We start from the raw sequence: 16,488 nt of genomic DNA on the forward strand, positions 1-16,488 counted from the left end.
TTCCCTTTGGGCTCGCCTCTGCGCCCAGGGTGTTCACGAAGTGCCTGGCTCTAGTAGCAGCAGCGCTTCGCAGGCTGGGAGTGCATGTGTTCCCTTATCTCGACGATTGGCTGGTGAAGAACACATCCGAGGCAGGAGCTCTACAGTCCATGCAGATGACTATTCGACTCCTGGAGCTACTGGGGTTTGTGATAAATTATCCAAAGTCCCATCTTCTCCCAGTACAGAGACTCGAATTCATAGGAGCTCTGCTGGATTCTCGGACGGCTCGTGCCTATCTTCCGGAGACAAGGGCCAACAATCTGTTGTCCCTCATCTCCCGGGTACAAGCGTCCCAGCAGATCACAGCTCGGCAGATGTTGAGATTGCTTGGCCACATGGCCTCCACAGTTCATGTGACTCCCATGGCTCGTCTTCACATGCGATCTGCTCAATGGACCCTAGCTTCCCAGTGGTTTCAAGCTGCTGGGGATCTAGAAGACGTGATGCACCTGTCCACGAGTTTTCTCAAATCCCTGTATTGGTGGACGATTTGGTCCAATTTGACTCTGGGACGCCCTTTCCAAATTCCTCAGCCACAAAAAGTGCTGACTACGGATGCGTCTCTCCTGTGGTGGGGAGCTCATGTCGATGGGCTTCACACCCAGGGAAGCTGGTCCCTCCAGGAACGCGATCTGCAGATCAATCTCCTGGAGTTACGAGCGGTCTGGAACGCTCTGAAGGCTTTCAGAGATCGGCTGTCCCACCAAATTATCCAAATTCAGATAGACAACCAGGTTGCCATGTATTACATCAACAAGCAGGGGGGCACCGGATCTCACCCCCTGTGTCAGGAAGCCGTCAGCATGTGGCTGTGGGCTCGCCGTTACGGCATGTTGCTCCAAGCCACATATCTGGCAGGCATAAACAACAGTCTGGCTGACAGGTTGAGCAGGATTATGCAACCTCACGAGCGGTCGCTCAACTCCAGAGTAGTGCGCCAGATCTTCCAGGTGTGGGGCACCCCCTTGGTAGATCTCTTTGCATCTCGAGCCAACCACAAGGTCCCTCAGTTCTGTTCCAGACTTCAGGCCCACGGCAGACTGGCATCGGATGCCTTCCTCCTGGATTGGGGGGACGGCCTGCTGTATGCTTATCCTCCCATACCTCTGGTGGGGAAGACTTTGTTGAAACTCAAGCAAGACCGAGGCACCATGATTCTGATTGCTCCTTTTTGGCCGCGTCAGATCTGGTTCCCTCTCCTTCTGGAGTTGTCCTCCGAAGAACCGTGGAGATTGGAGTGTTTTCCGACCCTCATCACCCAGAACGAAGGGGTGCTTCTGCATCCCAACCTCCAGTCTCTGGCTCTCACGGCCTGGATGTTGAGAGCTTAGACTTTGCCTCTTTGGGTCTGTCGGAGGGTGTCTCCCGTGTCTTCATTGCTTCCAGAAAAGATTCCACTAAGAGGAGTTACTTCTTTCTATGGAGGAGGTTTGCCATCTGGTGTGACAGCAAGGCCTTAGATCCTTGCTCCTGTCCTACACAGACCCTGCTTGAATACCTTCTGCACTTGTCTGAGTCTAGTCTCAAGACCAACTCTGTAAGGGTTCACCTTAGCGCAATCAGTGCATACCATTACCGTGTGGAAGGTAAGCCGATCTCAGTACAGCCTTTAGTTGTTCGCTTCATGAAAGGTTTGCTTTTGTCAAAGCCCCCCATCAAACCTCCTACAGTGTCATGGGATCTCAATGTCGTTCTCACCCAGCTGATGAAACCTCCTTTTGAGCCACTGAATTCCTGCCATCTGAAGTACTTGACCTGGAAGGTCATTTTCTTGGTGGCAGTTACTTCAGCTCGTAGAGTCAGTGAGCTTAGGCCCTGGTAGCCCAGGCCCCTTACACAGAATTTCATCATAATAGAGTAGTCCTCCACACTCACCCTAAGTTCTTGCCGAAGGTAGTGTCGGAGTTCCATCTGAACCAGTCAATTGTCTTGCCAACATTCTTTCCCCGTCCTCATTCCTGCCCTGCTGAACGTCAGCTGCACACATTGGACTGCAAAAGAGCATTGGCCTTCTATCTGGAGCGGACACAGCCCAACAGACAGTCCACCCAATTGTTTGTTTCTTTTGATCCCAACAGGAGGGGAGTGGCTGTGGGGAAACGCACCATTTCAAATTGGCTAGCAGATTGCATTTCCTTCACTTACGCCCAGGCTGGGCTGGCTCTTGAGGGTCATGTCACGGCTCACAATGTTAGAGCCATGGCAGCGTCAGTGGCCCACTTGAAGTCAGCCACTATTGAAGAGATCTGCAAGGCTGCAACGTGGTCATCTGTCCACACATTCACATCTCTGCAAGGCTGCGACGTGGTCATCTGTCCACACATTCACATCTCATTACTGCCTGCAGCAGGATACCCGACGTGACAGTCGATTCGGGCAGTCAGTGCTTCAGAATCTGTTCGGGGTTTAGAATCCAACTCCACCCCCCTAGGCCCATGTTTATTCTGTTCCAGGCTACACTCTCAGTTAGTTGGATAAGTTGTTAGGTCAATCTCAGTTATGTCCTCGCCGTTGCGAGGCCCAATTGATCATGTTTGTTGTTTTGAGTGAGCCTGGGAGCTAGGGATACCCCATCAATGAGAACAAGCAGCCTGCTTGTCCTCGGTGAAAGCGAATGCTACATACCTGTAGAAGGTATTCTCCGAGGACAGCAGGCTGATTGTTCTCACAAACTTGCCCGCCTCCCCTTTGGAGTTGTGTCTTCCCTTGTTTTTGTCTTGCTACATACGGAACTGACGAACACGAGCCGGTTCGGGCGGGAAGACGGCCGCGCATGCGCGCGCGAGGACTAGCAAAGGCCTTTGCTAGTGAAGTTTCCGGTTGGAGGGGGCTGCCGTGGACATCACCCATCAGTGAGAACAATCAGCCTGCTGTCCTCGGAGAATACCTTCTACAGGTATGTAGCATTCGCTTTCAAGAATGGGCTAAACACAACAAACTTTGCCTGAACCCAAGTACAAACAAGCTTCTCTGGGCTAAACACAACAAACTTTGCCTGAACCCAAGTACAAACAAGCTTCTCTGGGCTAAACACAACAAACTTTGCCTGAACCCAAGTACAAACAAGCTTCTCTGGGTCCCTAACACAATTGGTTACATGTTTGACATCAAAATCTCTTTTGAGAAGTACAAACTCCCCATCAAATCACAAGTCAGGAACCTTGGAATACAGCTAGTCAACACTTACTCTGACATCTCAAATCCAAGCAACCTTCTCCTTATATTGAGAAGGTAAATCTTATCCCAGTTGTGCATGCCATGATAACATCAAGACTGGATTACTGTAATGCACTCTACAAAGGGCTTGCTTAAAGATTGGATTACTGTAATGCACTCTACAAAGGGCTTGCACCAGCTCCAATTGATTCAGAGTACTGCAGCAAGACTAATAGAAGGTTGCAAGCGACATGACCACATCGCACCATTTTTGCAAAGCTTTACTGGGTATCATTACAGTACTGGGTTAAGTTTAAAACTCTGTCTGATCTTCCTTAAAGGAAATGGCCCTGAGTACCTGAAGAATAGGATGATCCTCTACATACTTCCAAGGACATTAAGGTCCTCTCAAGGACTATCACTAACCACACCCTCTCCAAAAGACATTATACAATGTGATACCTGCAAGCGAGCCTTCTCTGGAGTAGCCCCCACACTCTGGAATGCACTGCCTGAAAGGCTCCACTTAACACTGTCAATTAAAATGTTCTGTGTGTTGACATTGTAAGTAGTATACTATGGCATACTTTGTATTATTTGAATATTGTTACTGCTGTAATTGTCTATTGATCATCTGTGATTTATTCTTACCGTACACAGTCTTGAGTGAATTCCTTCAAAAAAGGTGTTAAATAAATCGAAATAAATAAGGGTCGTATAGATGTTAAATAAGACAGCAGACAGTGTTGAGCCTTGCAGAACTCCAGCGCGAATTGGAAACCAGTCCGAAAAATCATCCCTTACAAAAATTACAGGAATCCCCGTACCATTTAATTTAAGTCTTATGTTACTGGGTGTTGATATTCAAAATTACTTTCCCTTATGCATATAAACATGGTAAATGGATTATTGTTAGCTGCTAGTTCTGTTTATAGCCAGGACGAGGAGATTTATGTGATGGAAAATTAGCATCTGTACTGAAAAATTATAAGGTGAAATTTGATGGAGGTTCAAATCCCTTTTTCCGTTGGATAATAAATATGTAAACACTTTCTTTAGATTTGAGTGCCTTCTTTCATTTTAGATATGGTCTCATTTTCTGTTTTCATTCATTGTTAATGACCATGGTAATAAGTGATGTAAAAACTGAATAAAAAATTTTGAAAAAGGCCAACAGAATTAGTAGGGCTTTCTTATCTAAAAAGGCTCTAGAGGGGCAGGCTTACTCCCAGAGCAGGAAAGTTGAAGGAATTTATTTTTAATAACTTGCTTTAAAGCAGCCTTATGTGTGGATTTAACAATACATTCTTCCAACTTGCAAGATGAAGAAAAATAATTTATTTACACTTCAAAAAGTTCATATAGTACACAAACTAAATAATTTACAGCTCAACATAAACTATATGTTTCCTGTTTTTCAGGATACTAAAATCATGCACAAGACACCTAGACAATCCTAAACTTTTCACTTCAGCCAAAATCCATTCACTGGATAAACAAACTGTTTCAGGAAGCTACAGAAACTGTTTGTCTTCAAGAAGGGATGGAAAGAGCTAATTTAAAGTTGTTTATCTGATCTTCTGTTCAAAACAGAGAAACTGCCTGAATGATTTATCTTATGTGCTCTCCAGTAGCTTTTGATTTGACCCAAAACTTCTTCTGGTTTCAGGTTCCATTAATCAATGAAAGTGATGCCTGTGTTTAAGAGCCCCAATCAAATTAAAATGGCAAATGGAAACATGAGCCACAACAATGGGAAACTAATCATCAGGGAGATGAGCTTCAAGGCTAATCCTTTTAAGAGTGACCTGGAGGAGTGCAAGACTCTCTCCCCTGAGGGTGGAAACCCTTTTGAAGAAGAGGAAGAGCAGGAGAACAATAAACTCAGTGGAGACTTGCTCAACAGCAGCTTCCAGGTTAACAGCACCAAGCGCCGGGGCACCCTGGAGAGGATTGTAGGCTTGTCTCCTTTCAAGATGAGTAAGGTTCAGAAAGGAGTAGCCAAGGACATACAGCAGAATGGAGAGAGGAGATCCTTCTTGGGCAATATGATGATGCCATTGGCGAAGGGGGACCAATATTTAAAAGTTCCAGAGAAATGGAAGCCGCGTAGATCTTCCGAGGACTTCAGCATCCTACAGATGTTTAATGGGAAGCGGAAGGAGAGCCTTACCAATCAGGACTTAAGTTCCCAAGAGTGGGGTAATGGGGCTGACACCATGAAGCGCTTTCTGAAGCTTGGCCGTGGATGCAGACTGCGTCGAGAATCCATGGGGGACAAGGTACTCTTGCCAGAGTCCACAGAGCCCATCACCATGCCAGAGGAGGTGAAGAAGATTGAAAAAGTCAAACAACCTTTGTCAGGTTAGTCTGGCCAGTGTTAACCATTCTTCTTCCTTTATTATATTAATATATTGGGAAGGAAAATGTCAGTGATAAAGGCAAGCAACATGCTGGTTGAGATTATGCATGTTTTCCTAGTACACTCTGCCCTGCAGCACTCCTTTCTGTTCAATATAATACAGTTCTGCTGAATACTACTGCTCTGCCTTGCAGCACCCCCTGCTATTCTGCTGCTGAGATTTTATGTTTTTGAGACTTGCTGAGTTTTGAGTTTTATAATTACCTTCTCTTCCCATTTCGTTTCTATCCCCCATCCCTTCAGAATCTGCAGGCATGGCTAGAGATGAATTTTAGCTCACAGAGGTCATGCATGAGGATATTATTCGTGCACTAGGGATGATATTTGCTTGCATCCTGTTGATGCATCTTAGGCCTCTGGCAGCCACATTACACAGGGGTGGCAGGAATAATGAAGTAGTGTTGCCCCTGTACATGTTGTAAAAACATTTTTAATTTATTACTTCCCTAAACTGAGGGATTAATTGAAAAAAAAAAAAAAGCTCATGGGGAGGTGGGGTAGGGAAAGGGAGTGCAAGCATTGTATTTCTTGAAAGAGGCAAGACTTCCTGCTTGCAGATTTCCTTTTTTTTGCTTTCTTGGGTGTGCAGCAGTAGATTAGAAAGTTCAGAATAACATGAATTGCTGACAACACACTGAGCGTTCTTTAACACGTCTGCTGCTGGCTTTACCTGTGGAAGGATATTTTCTAAGCTTTCTGGTATTTTCTCTCTGCAGTACTTAACTGTATTGGAGGTGGGGGTAGGAAATCTTTTAAAAAATTTAACATGGTATATGGATATGGTGGCAAGATTCTAAGCACAATGGGCTTACTGAAATAGAAACAAATCTCACCTATTTCTTTGATTGGGTGACTAGAGAATTAGACCAAGGGGGAGTGTATTTGGATTTCGTCATTTATTTGGTTATCAATAGAAATCAAACAAAATAAAACATGGAAAAGAAAATAAGATGATACCTTTTTTATTGGACATAAGTTCATACATTTCTTGATTAGCTTTCGAAGGTTGCCCTTCTTCGTCAGATCAGAAATAAGCAAATGTGCTAGCTGACAGTGTATATAAGTGAAAACATTCAAGCATTACTATGACAGTCTGACAGGGTGGGAGGATGGGGGTGGGTAGGAGGTATGCATAGGGACATCAAAGCATATCATTGATATTCTAACAGGATGGGTGTGGATAGGTGAGGGGTGGGGTGATCAACAGAGAAATACAGCTTTATGGTTTATAATGGGTTAGGAACCCCAGATCCTTGTTAAGTCCTTTCTGTTGGGTGTTAAAATATTCAATCATTCTGACTTCAAAGGTCTTACGTTCTTGTATAGTTTTAAATTTATTTATTTTAAATGGCTGTAATTTTATTGTGAAGACTGCAGGAGAGGCGATCCAAAGCATACCCAAAAGAACGGGAGAGCACAAAGATTATAAGGAACCTTCAAGAGTGGGGGCTGTAATTTTATTGTGAAGACTGCAGGAGAGAGGATCCGAAGCACACCCAAAAGAGTGGAAGACCACAAAGAGTATAAGGAGCCTTCAAGAGTGGGGGCGTAAACTCAATTTTTATTATTCAGATCCGATTAATAAAAATTGAGGTGACGCCCCCACTCTTGAAGGCTCCTTGTACTCCTTTATGGTCTTCCACTGTAATTTTATTGTAAAACTTACTTTGAGCTTTTCAGGTGAAGGCAGTATATAAAAGACTGTTATTTCAGAAAGCTTTTGATAGTATGCTTCATAGGAAACAAACAAACAAACAAACAAACAAACAAACAAAAACCCAAAATCCTGAGCAGTCTGAGGGTGGTCCCAAAGTGGTGTACTAGGTTAGAATCTAATTGATGGACTATAGAGGGTGGTGGCAGATGGAATTTAATCTGCAGAAAGAAAGAGAGGTAATTAATCTTGCTGTACACCACTTTGAGTGAATTCCTTCAAAAAGGTGGTAAATAAATCCTAATAATAATAATGTGACTCTTCAGGGATCAGTCCTGCCTGGATGTAGGCAGTATCTTTGTGTGATAGTAAACTGGGGTTAGACATCGCCAGATTTTTAGCAGATAAGATTTCAGTACGAGTAAGTGAGGGAAAGCATGAAATTCTTTCCAACACTTCTGCGTGCATGTGTTTGTGTGTACATGTGCATAACTGTTGATATGAAGGTTAAATGAAAATTCCATTATGTCCCAAGGATCAGCCCAGACAAATGGGTTGTGACCATCTGCCAGCAGGTGGAGATAGAGAACTCTAACAAGTTATGCCACATAAGCTCCTGCACTTAGCAACCAAGCCAGTATTCTCTATCTCCTGCAAGTGGGTTAGCAGCTGCTGTGTGCTGTGGTGGGTCAGACCAGTGGTTCATATAGCCCAGTATCCTGGTTTCCAAACAGTGGCTAAGCCAGTGTCCTGCATGCAGGTTCAATTGAGTTTGGGGTTTAGAATATCCTGTGCCTCAGGTGTAAACCTAGTGGTCTAGGTCCCTCCCTGCTCCCCCATTGCCACCTTCTACCTCTTTATCTCAGTCTTCCCTTCTCTTTTTTTCCTGCCTCTGCCTTTAAAAAAGCAGCCACTGCCATTCTTTTTTGAGAGTACTTATGCTGTGGGAAGATTGTGGGGCTTTAGTGCCTAGGAGGGTCACAAGACTGGCTGGCTGTTTTCTGTGAGTATATTTATTTACTAGTAAAAAAGGCCTGTTTCTGACACAAATGAAACGGGCGCTAGCAAGGTTTTCCTTGGAGTGTGTATATTTGAGAGAGTGTATGTGAGAGTGACTGTGTGAAAGAGAGTGAATGTGTGTGCGTGTGAGAGAGAGAGAGTGTGAGTCTGGGTGCGAGTGTGTCTGTGAGAATGAGAATGTGTACAAGTGTGTATGTGAGACACAGTGTGAGAGAGAGAGAGTGTGTTTCACACAGATAGTGTGTGCGCGAGAGAGAGAGAGTATGTGTGAGACACAGACTCTCTGTGAGACTGAGTGTATGAGACCAAGAGAGTGTGTGAGTGACTGTGTGACACTTAGAGAGTGAATGTGATACAGTGTGAGACATAGAGTGTGTGAGAGACAGTGTGTGAGAGTGAGAGAAAGAAAGACATTGACTGTGAGAGAGAGAGAGTGTGTTTGACAGAGATACCTCCCCCCCTCTGTGGTGTCAGGCCCTCTCTCTCTCTCTCTGGTGTCTGAGCGTTACTGTGCAGGACGCTGAGCTGTGGCTGTGCTTCAAGGAACTGACCAATCCTATTTAATAGAATGCACCTCCAACATTCTGAAGCCGAGAAACCTTGTGTGGTTGGTCACTTCTGCTTGTGAGGAACCCGGAAGTACGTGATGACAATTCAGGAGATGGATACAGAGAGCAGGAATGCCTCAGCCATGCAGTCAGCTTCAGAATGTTGGAGGTGTGTTTTATTATATAGGAGGATGATCTAAAAATACAGAGTTTGAAATTGCTGTTTCTACCAGGTAGAATAATTTTTAAAACTGTTTTACTGATATTTATGTTTAAATCATTTTTATTAGTGAACAGAACCATATAATCACTAAATACATCTCTTAACCAACTGTTGACCATCCATTGCTTTTTTCTCCCCCCACCCTCCCACCCTCCCCCCCCCCCCCCCCCCCCCACAAACATTTCCTTTAGTTAACGTTCAATCTCAATATACTATTGTATGCTATTGTAAGTTCAGAAGATAGCTTCTTGCCGATGGGGTTAGAGTGTTCCAGAATGGGGTCCACCGCTGTTGAAATTGTATTCCCACTTGTGAGTTGACATCAGACACGCTCATTCTTTCCATACGTAACATCCATATCATACGTGTCCTCCACTGCTGAAGTGTCGGGCCTCTCATCGATAGCCACTCTGTTAGTATAGCTTGTTTGCCCACAATAATCGCTCGTTGAACAAATGATGTGAAGCCTTTTCCTGCTGGTCGGCCTATTATTAGATGACCAAACAAAAAGGTTGAATTATAAGTCCAACATTGTTTCCAGAGAGAATTTACATATTTAATGATTTCTTTCCAAAATCTCTCCACTTCTCTGCACTGCCAAAACATGTGCCCCAAGGTTGCTCCTTCTGCTCTACATTTCGGGCATTCCCCCCAGGGAGAGAGACCCATATAAAATGCTCGCTTGGGGGGCACATGCGCGCGCAGCACAAACTTGTATTGTAATTCCCAATGTATAGACTGGAATGTAATTCGTCTTATTGACAGAACATGGGACTTAATCTGAGTTGCACTAATTTCGGTATGAAGATCTGTTGTCCACTGTCGTGCCAAACGCAGGTAATCCGGTTCTTCTGCTGTATCTTTTATATGACGGTGATGGTAAGATAAGGGCACTTTCTGTTGCGCTCCCAGGGAAAATGCCGATGATAATTCTTCTTGTGCATCTTCTGCCAAGGACTCCCAAGGTAGTGACGTCACGTAATGCTTCAATTGTTCGTAAAAGAATTTTTCATTTTGTTGTATTCCATATTTAGTTTGCATTTCAATAAATGGCTTCATACGTCCTTCTCTAGTGATTACTTGCATTAAGTATTCCATCCCTCGTCTCTTCCACCTGTGGAACACCGCGTATAACTGTCCCGGAGCAAAAGCTGCATTGCCGCAGATTGGTAGATATGGTGTCACTTTCGAAGAAAAGTTGTGGAGTCTACAGATCCATTTCCAGACTGCCACCGCACATGGCATAATCTTTGTCCGTTTCAAAACACGAGGCATCTGCGTCCCAGCTGAGTGTAGATAATTGCTGAAATGGATCCCCTTTGTGAATTCGAGTTCCAGTGGAGTATCTGTGAAGTCTGTTGTTCCTCGGAACCAGTCATTAATTGTCCTCATGCCACTAGCTATATTTAAATATCTTATGTTCATCAGCCCCAGTCCTCCATGTTCCACTGGCATGCAGAGCGTGCTAAATGCGAGACGAGCTTTTTTGCCCCGCCAGAGGAATTTCTGCGTCAAGGTCCTCAACTTTCGTTCATGCTTGTTATTTATATACAATGGCAACATTTGCAGTACATACAACCACCTGGGTGCTATGATCATATTAAATAAGGCAATGCGGCCTAACAATGAAAGGGGGAGCCCGGCCCATGCCTTCAGGCTAGCTTCTGTCTCTCTCAAAAGCCTGTTGATATTAAGATCATACAAGTTATTGAGGTCCGCCGGAACCACCACGCCCAGGTATTTTATGTGGCCCTTCACTTGCTGAAAAGGTAAACTGTCCCCCCCAATCTTTCCCCTCATCTGCCCCAACTCCCATTGCAATAGACTTGGACACATTTAACTTAACCCAGAAAGCTTCCCATACTGTGTAATTTTGTGTAACAGTTCTTTTACAGACCGCCCTGGACCCGTCAGGGTCAACAGTAGATCGTCCGCGTATGCCAGCACCTTGATACATCGAGTCCCTATGGGAACACCTCGAATTTTCTCCTCCTCACGGAGTGCACACAGTAGGGGCTCTAAGGATAATACAAAGAGCAGGGGCGAGAGGGGGCAGCCCTGCCTAGTGCCTTTTTCTATTTTAAACACATTTTCACGGAGCCCATTGACCAACACCCTTGCCGTAGGATGAGAGTACAAAGATTTAAGTGCTTGGAGGTACCATCCTGAAAATCCCATCTGTCCCAATACATTAAATAGGTAATCCCATCGGACCTGGTCGAATGCCTTTTCTGCATCCAAGGCAACAACCAACGCTGGCCACCCCTCCTCCGAGCACGTTGCCATAGCCAGCAGCAGTCTACGTACATTTTGTGTTGCTTGTCTCTGTTGTACGAATCCTACCTGCTCTGGGCCTATTAGGTTAGGTAAAATATCTGCTAACCGGTTGGCTAGAATTTTGGCAAGTAATTTTATGTCAACGTTCAACAACGATATTGGCCGGTAGGACTCCACTCTATCCAATTCTTTCCCCGGCTTGGGGATCAGTGTAATCAGGGCCTCATTCGCATATTGGGGAAACTGACCTCGATCGATCACGTCTTCGTAGAACCCCAACAAAGTCAACAGCGCACTGGGGGGAAGTAACTTATGGTATTCCCCTGTAAACCCGTCGGGACCAGGTGCCGATCTGAGTCTCTGGGATTTAATGGCCTGCTGCAGTTCAGACATGGTCAATGGGGCATTTAATTTTTCAACTTCTAAATCTGTTAACTTGGGCAAGTTAAGTCCCTCTAGGAATCTTTGTGTTTGTTGTTGAAATGTCTGTGGGTTAGCTTCATAGAGACCCGAAAAGTACTCAGTAAACATTTGTCCTATACGTGCTCTGGAATTAGTGAGCGTCCCCTGTGCATCCCGCAAAACAGGTATATCACCCGGGGCCCCTCCCAATTTCTAATAATTCGTGCCAACAAGGCTCCTGATTTGTTCCCAAATCTGTGTAAACGATATTTGTAATAAAGAGATGACCTTGTCGCTCGCTCATGCAATAAGGTGTTCAAAGTGGTCTGTATGGCTTTTAACTCATCTAATGTTATCTGATTAGGTTTATTTGCGTGTCTCCTTTTTGCCTTCTGTAATTTTTGTTCTAGCTGCAAGATACTTGCCAGTCGTATTTTTTTCCTCCTGCTACAATAAGCAATAATATCTCCTCTTAGGACTGCCTTTGATGCAGCCCAGAATAGGTTAATTCGGCCCCGAGTATATTCACTGTTATTCTTTTCATAATCTTCCCATTTTTTACTTAGAAATATCTTAAAATGTGGATCATTATACAAGAACGCTGGGAATCTCCATCCCCAACCTCCTTGCTTGTCTGCGGGTATCTCCAGATCTATCCAAATTACAGAGTGATCTGATATCTCCTCCGGGCCTACCTCTGCTGCAGTAACCATAGAGAATAGTGATCGCTCTACCATTGTGTGGTCTAATCGCGCCATCGTGCCATGGGCTCTGGACCTATGGGTATACTCTCGCTCACCTGGGTGTAGTATTCTCCATGCATCGACTAAGTCCAACATTCTTTGGAACATGAGAAACTCTTTACGCCTCTGCCCCAAGTAATAGGATGATGACGAGCTTGTAGTGTCTTGTTGTGGGTCTGAGACTAGGTTGAAATCTCCCATCACTATTATTTTTGTTGTTTTATATTGTAAACATCTATTAGCCAGCCCACTAAGAAACCCAGGGATATGTTCGTTCGGGCCATATAAATTTACTAATATAAATTCAAGCCCTTGAAGCCATATTTTTACAGCAAGATATCTGCCCTGTTTGCCTTGTTCAAGCACCTCCACGGTACATGATATTCCTTTCCTAATAAGAATAGCTAGGCCTCCCCCCCCGCCCCCGCGCTGCTACTGAGTGGCACTCTCCTACCCAGCGTCTACGCAATTTTGAGTGTTCTATCTCAGTCAATCGTGTTTCTTGCAAGCAGGCCACGTCTGCCCTGTGTCTGTTTAGCGCTTGCAATATTTTTGCTCTTTTTATGGGGTTGCTAATACCCCCCAAGTTCCATGATATTATCCGGGCTGGCATACTGTTATCCCTTCATCTCCCCCCAGAGGATCCAGAGCGGCCTGCTCTAATTGGGTTTCCTTAACTTTTGGCCTCTCCCCAAACCCATCTGCTTTTGTCTGCCATATAGCCATCCACAGCATACACAAACTTACAAAGTTACAGGAAATTCCCCTTCCCCCCCCCAACCTTCCCTTCCCCTCCAGTTGACCCACTCCCTCCCCTTAGTAGTCAGGGGAAGAATTGTAGATCCCGTTTTTGTGCCTGGGGTCCCCATCCCACCTGCAAACTGCAACAATAACCTTCATATTGATAACTGTGCAATTATCTACATCAGGCTTTCTAATATTTCACTTACTCACTGGGCTCAGAGCCGCATTACAGAGATTCAATGATGTTATGGTCTACCAAAAGTTTTTTAGCTTCGGTCTCCGAGTTAAATGTCTGCCATGTGTCTTTTATCATGACTCTGAGTCTCGCCGGGTACTGCACTGCAAAGCGGATCTTCTTCGCTACCAGGGTTGTGCACAACGGATGGTATTGTCTCCGCCGCTCCTGTACGTCTGCTGAGAAGTCTTGGAAGATCAAAACGCTCCTCCCGTTGTGCTTGAGTGAGTCTCTTTTAAGTCTAAATCCCTGTAAGATTTCAATTTTATGTCTGTAATTCAGGATCTTCGCTACAACAACACGCGGCCTGTTCTGAGTCTCCCGTTTCCGGCCTACACGATGGGCCCTTTCAATTACCAGCGCGCCCATTGTATCTGTTAAGGCAAGTTCTTTGGAGAGCCAATTTTCCAGCCATACCTCTAGGTTGCGTTCAGGGAGGGATTCCTCCAATCCTACGATACGGATATTATTTCGTCGGGCGCGATTTTCAATATCGTCGATCTTACTCGCCTGCTCAGAGAATTGCTGTTTTAGCGCGGCGATATCAGGAGCATAGCCCTGGGAATCATCTTCCAATGCAGATATCCGGGCCTCTGCGTCCGCCACCTGCGTTTTTAGCCCATCGAGCTGTGAGTTAAAGCCTTCAAGCTTACGGTCCAGGGCCGCCCATTTAGGCTCCCAGGCCTTTGCGATGGCTGCTGTTAATTGGTCTAATTGCGCCTCGGTGAATTCTTTTGCCGCCACCGCCATGTCGTCGGCCATCTTGGGTTCCTCTCCGCTCAATTTCGTTTTTTCTTTTTTGGCGGAGCGTTGCGCCATTCCGGCCGGATTATTTCTTAAATATCTGTCCATACGTGTTAAGTTTCCCAAGCAGACGAAGAAAAAAGGTGCTAATGTCTGGTATTATATTTAGTGGTGGGATGGGGGCTCCGGAGCTCTCGCCAGCTGCTGCCGCCTAGCTCATGGCACCACGTGATCTCGTTTTACTGATATTTAATTTAGATTTCATGATATTCATATCTACAGATGGGAAGGTTTCAAATAAATTAAAATGGTGTGCTTTAAGAAACCAAACACAAAAACCTTTTGTCCTTTACCCCTAGTAAAAAAGGCCCTTTTCTGACACAAATGAAACAGGCGCTAGCAAGGTTTTCCTTGGAGTGTGTATGTTTGGGTGAGTACTACTACTACTTAACATTTCTAAAGTGCTACTAGGGTTACGCAGCGCTGTACAATTTAACATAGAAGGACAATCCCTGCTCAAAGAGCTTACAATCTAAAGGACACGTGAACAGTCAGACCGATAGAGGCAGACAAATTGAGGCAGTCTGGAATTCCTGAGAGGTAAGAGGTGCCGAACGCAGCATTGAAGAGGTGGGCTTTAAGCAAAAACTTGAAGATGGGCAGGGAGGGGGCTAGGCGTAAGGACTCGGGAAGGTTGTTCAAAGCATAGTATGTGTGAGATTGACTGTGTGTGAGAGAGAGAGAGTGAATGTGTGTGTGTGTGTTTTTCTTTTTTTGTGTGTGTTTGTTGCTTGTGTGGAATGTTGGTTTTTCCTTTTGTGTGTGTGTGTGTGTGGGGGGGCGGGGTGTAGCTCTTGTAAGCACTTGGGAACCTGCCTGCCAAGTCGTTAATATGCCTGTGCTCTGGTGATCTGTGTTTGCAAATTTGAACTGCATGTGTATTTGTCAGCATTCCTTGTTCTGTGGAAGCCTGCGTTTTGATGTGTTTTTTGGGGTGGAGTGGGGGGGGGGGGGTAGGGAGGAAGTTCCTTTAAGCACTTGGGTACCTGCCTGTGAAGTCGTTAATGTGTGTTGTGGATAGCTGTGTTTGCTTGTGGTTGGGGGGAGTGTGTCTTTGGAAGCTCCTGTAAGCACTTGGGAACCTGCCTGCTTGCTGTTTTTATCTCCATTTGTATTTGTCTGGTTTTCTGGTTGTGTGGAAGTGTGCGTTTAGATTTTTGGGTGGGTTGGGGGGGGGGGGGGGCGAGGGGGTGCAGACATTGAGTCAGTGGTTAGTTTTGTGTGGGTGGTCGTTTCTTAGGGTGGCTGCACATACCGGGAGCAGGAGCATGGGCATGCAAATAGTTTTGTCCTTCCAGCGACGTTCCTCGTTTCTCTGTGCTGCACAGAAAGTGACTTGTTGTGCTGCTGAGTCTCCTCGGAAGAAAAAAAAAGTCAGTGTGCTTGGTTTTGAGTGTATGGGAATGACGGCTGTGTTGGGGAGTGGAAACAGAGATTAACCAATGGGCTTCCTTGCTCGTGTGTAGTAATCGTCGTGCACCATGGCCGGAGTCGGAGAGGAGAGGGAGGGCGGTGGAACGGTGAGCGAGCAGCTGCGGGAGGTTGGGTGAGGGGGACTGTGGGCAGGGGGTGGGGTCCAGCGCCAATTTTGGTTGGTTTTGAGTGTATGGGAATGACGGCTGCATTGGGGAGTGGAAACAGAGATTACCCAATGACAATCCGATTTGCTGAGTGTCATTGCTCCACCCTCAACGTCATCACGTTTTGACGCGGGGGCGGGGCAGACACTCATGAGATCTTGCAACTACAAATTTAGAACGTTGAAGGTGCCTTTTATATATAGAGATTATTCTCTGTCTGAGCCTATTAAGTCTTATGTGCGCTGCAGGGGTAAGCTCTCGGCTACCAGTTCCCACATGCTTTGCTTTAGTTCTGTGGACATGCTGCTTTTGCGTACTTTGACTGTCAGTACTCTTTCTCTGGGAGCTCAATCCTGCTCCACTTCGATGGTGGTTTTGGCAGGCTCTGTACCAGCTGTTCCTGTGCTCCGTGAGGCTTTGGTGGCCATTTTGTCAGCGGGCTCCTCGCCTACTACCGTGTTCCAGGATGTTGGTTTTGCATGGGTAGAAGTCTCTGCCCTGCTCTTTTCACCTGAATTGTTGGGCCTTTTAAAAGTCAGCTCAAGCTGCCTTTTCTTCTTCCCCTCATGTTGCTTTTGAGGAGCAGCTTCCTAAGAAACAAAAACTTTCTGGTTTCACAGGATTTGGAGAATGTTCCT

At 45.5% G+C, this 16,488-nt stretch overlaps 1 protein-coding gene across 3 annotated transcripts in view; it reads left to right on the forward strand.

The window, feature by feature from the left end:
• Positions 1–16,488, forward strand: part of EXOC3L2 (exocyst complex component 3 like 2) — a 419,752-nt gene that overhangs the window by 131,409 nt on the left and 271,855 nt on the right. For all 3 annotated transcript variants that reach the window (XM_030219236.1, XM_030219234.1, XM_030219233.1), the window contains exon 3: positions 4,868–5,562. In XM_030219236.1, coding sequence (XP_030075096.1) covers positions 4,881–5,562 — 682 coding nt within the window. In that variant the 5' untranslated portion in view covers positions 4,868–4,880. The remainder of the gene's footprint in view (positions 1–4,867; positions 5,563–16,488) is intronic.

Source organism: Microcaecilia unicolor, chromosome 11 (assembly GCF_901765095.1).
Source record: "Microcaecilia unicolor chromosome 11, aMicUni1.1, whole genome shotgun sequence".
In the NCBI taxonomy this organism is placed as follows: Eukaryota; Metazoa; Chordata; class Amphibia; order Gymnophiona; family Siphonopidae; genus Microcaecilia; species Microcaecilia unicolor.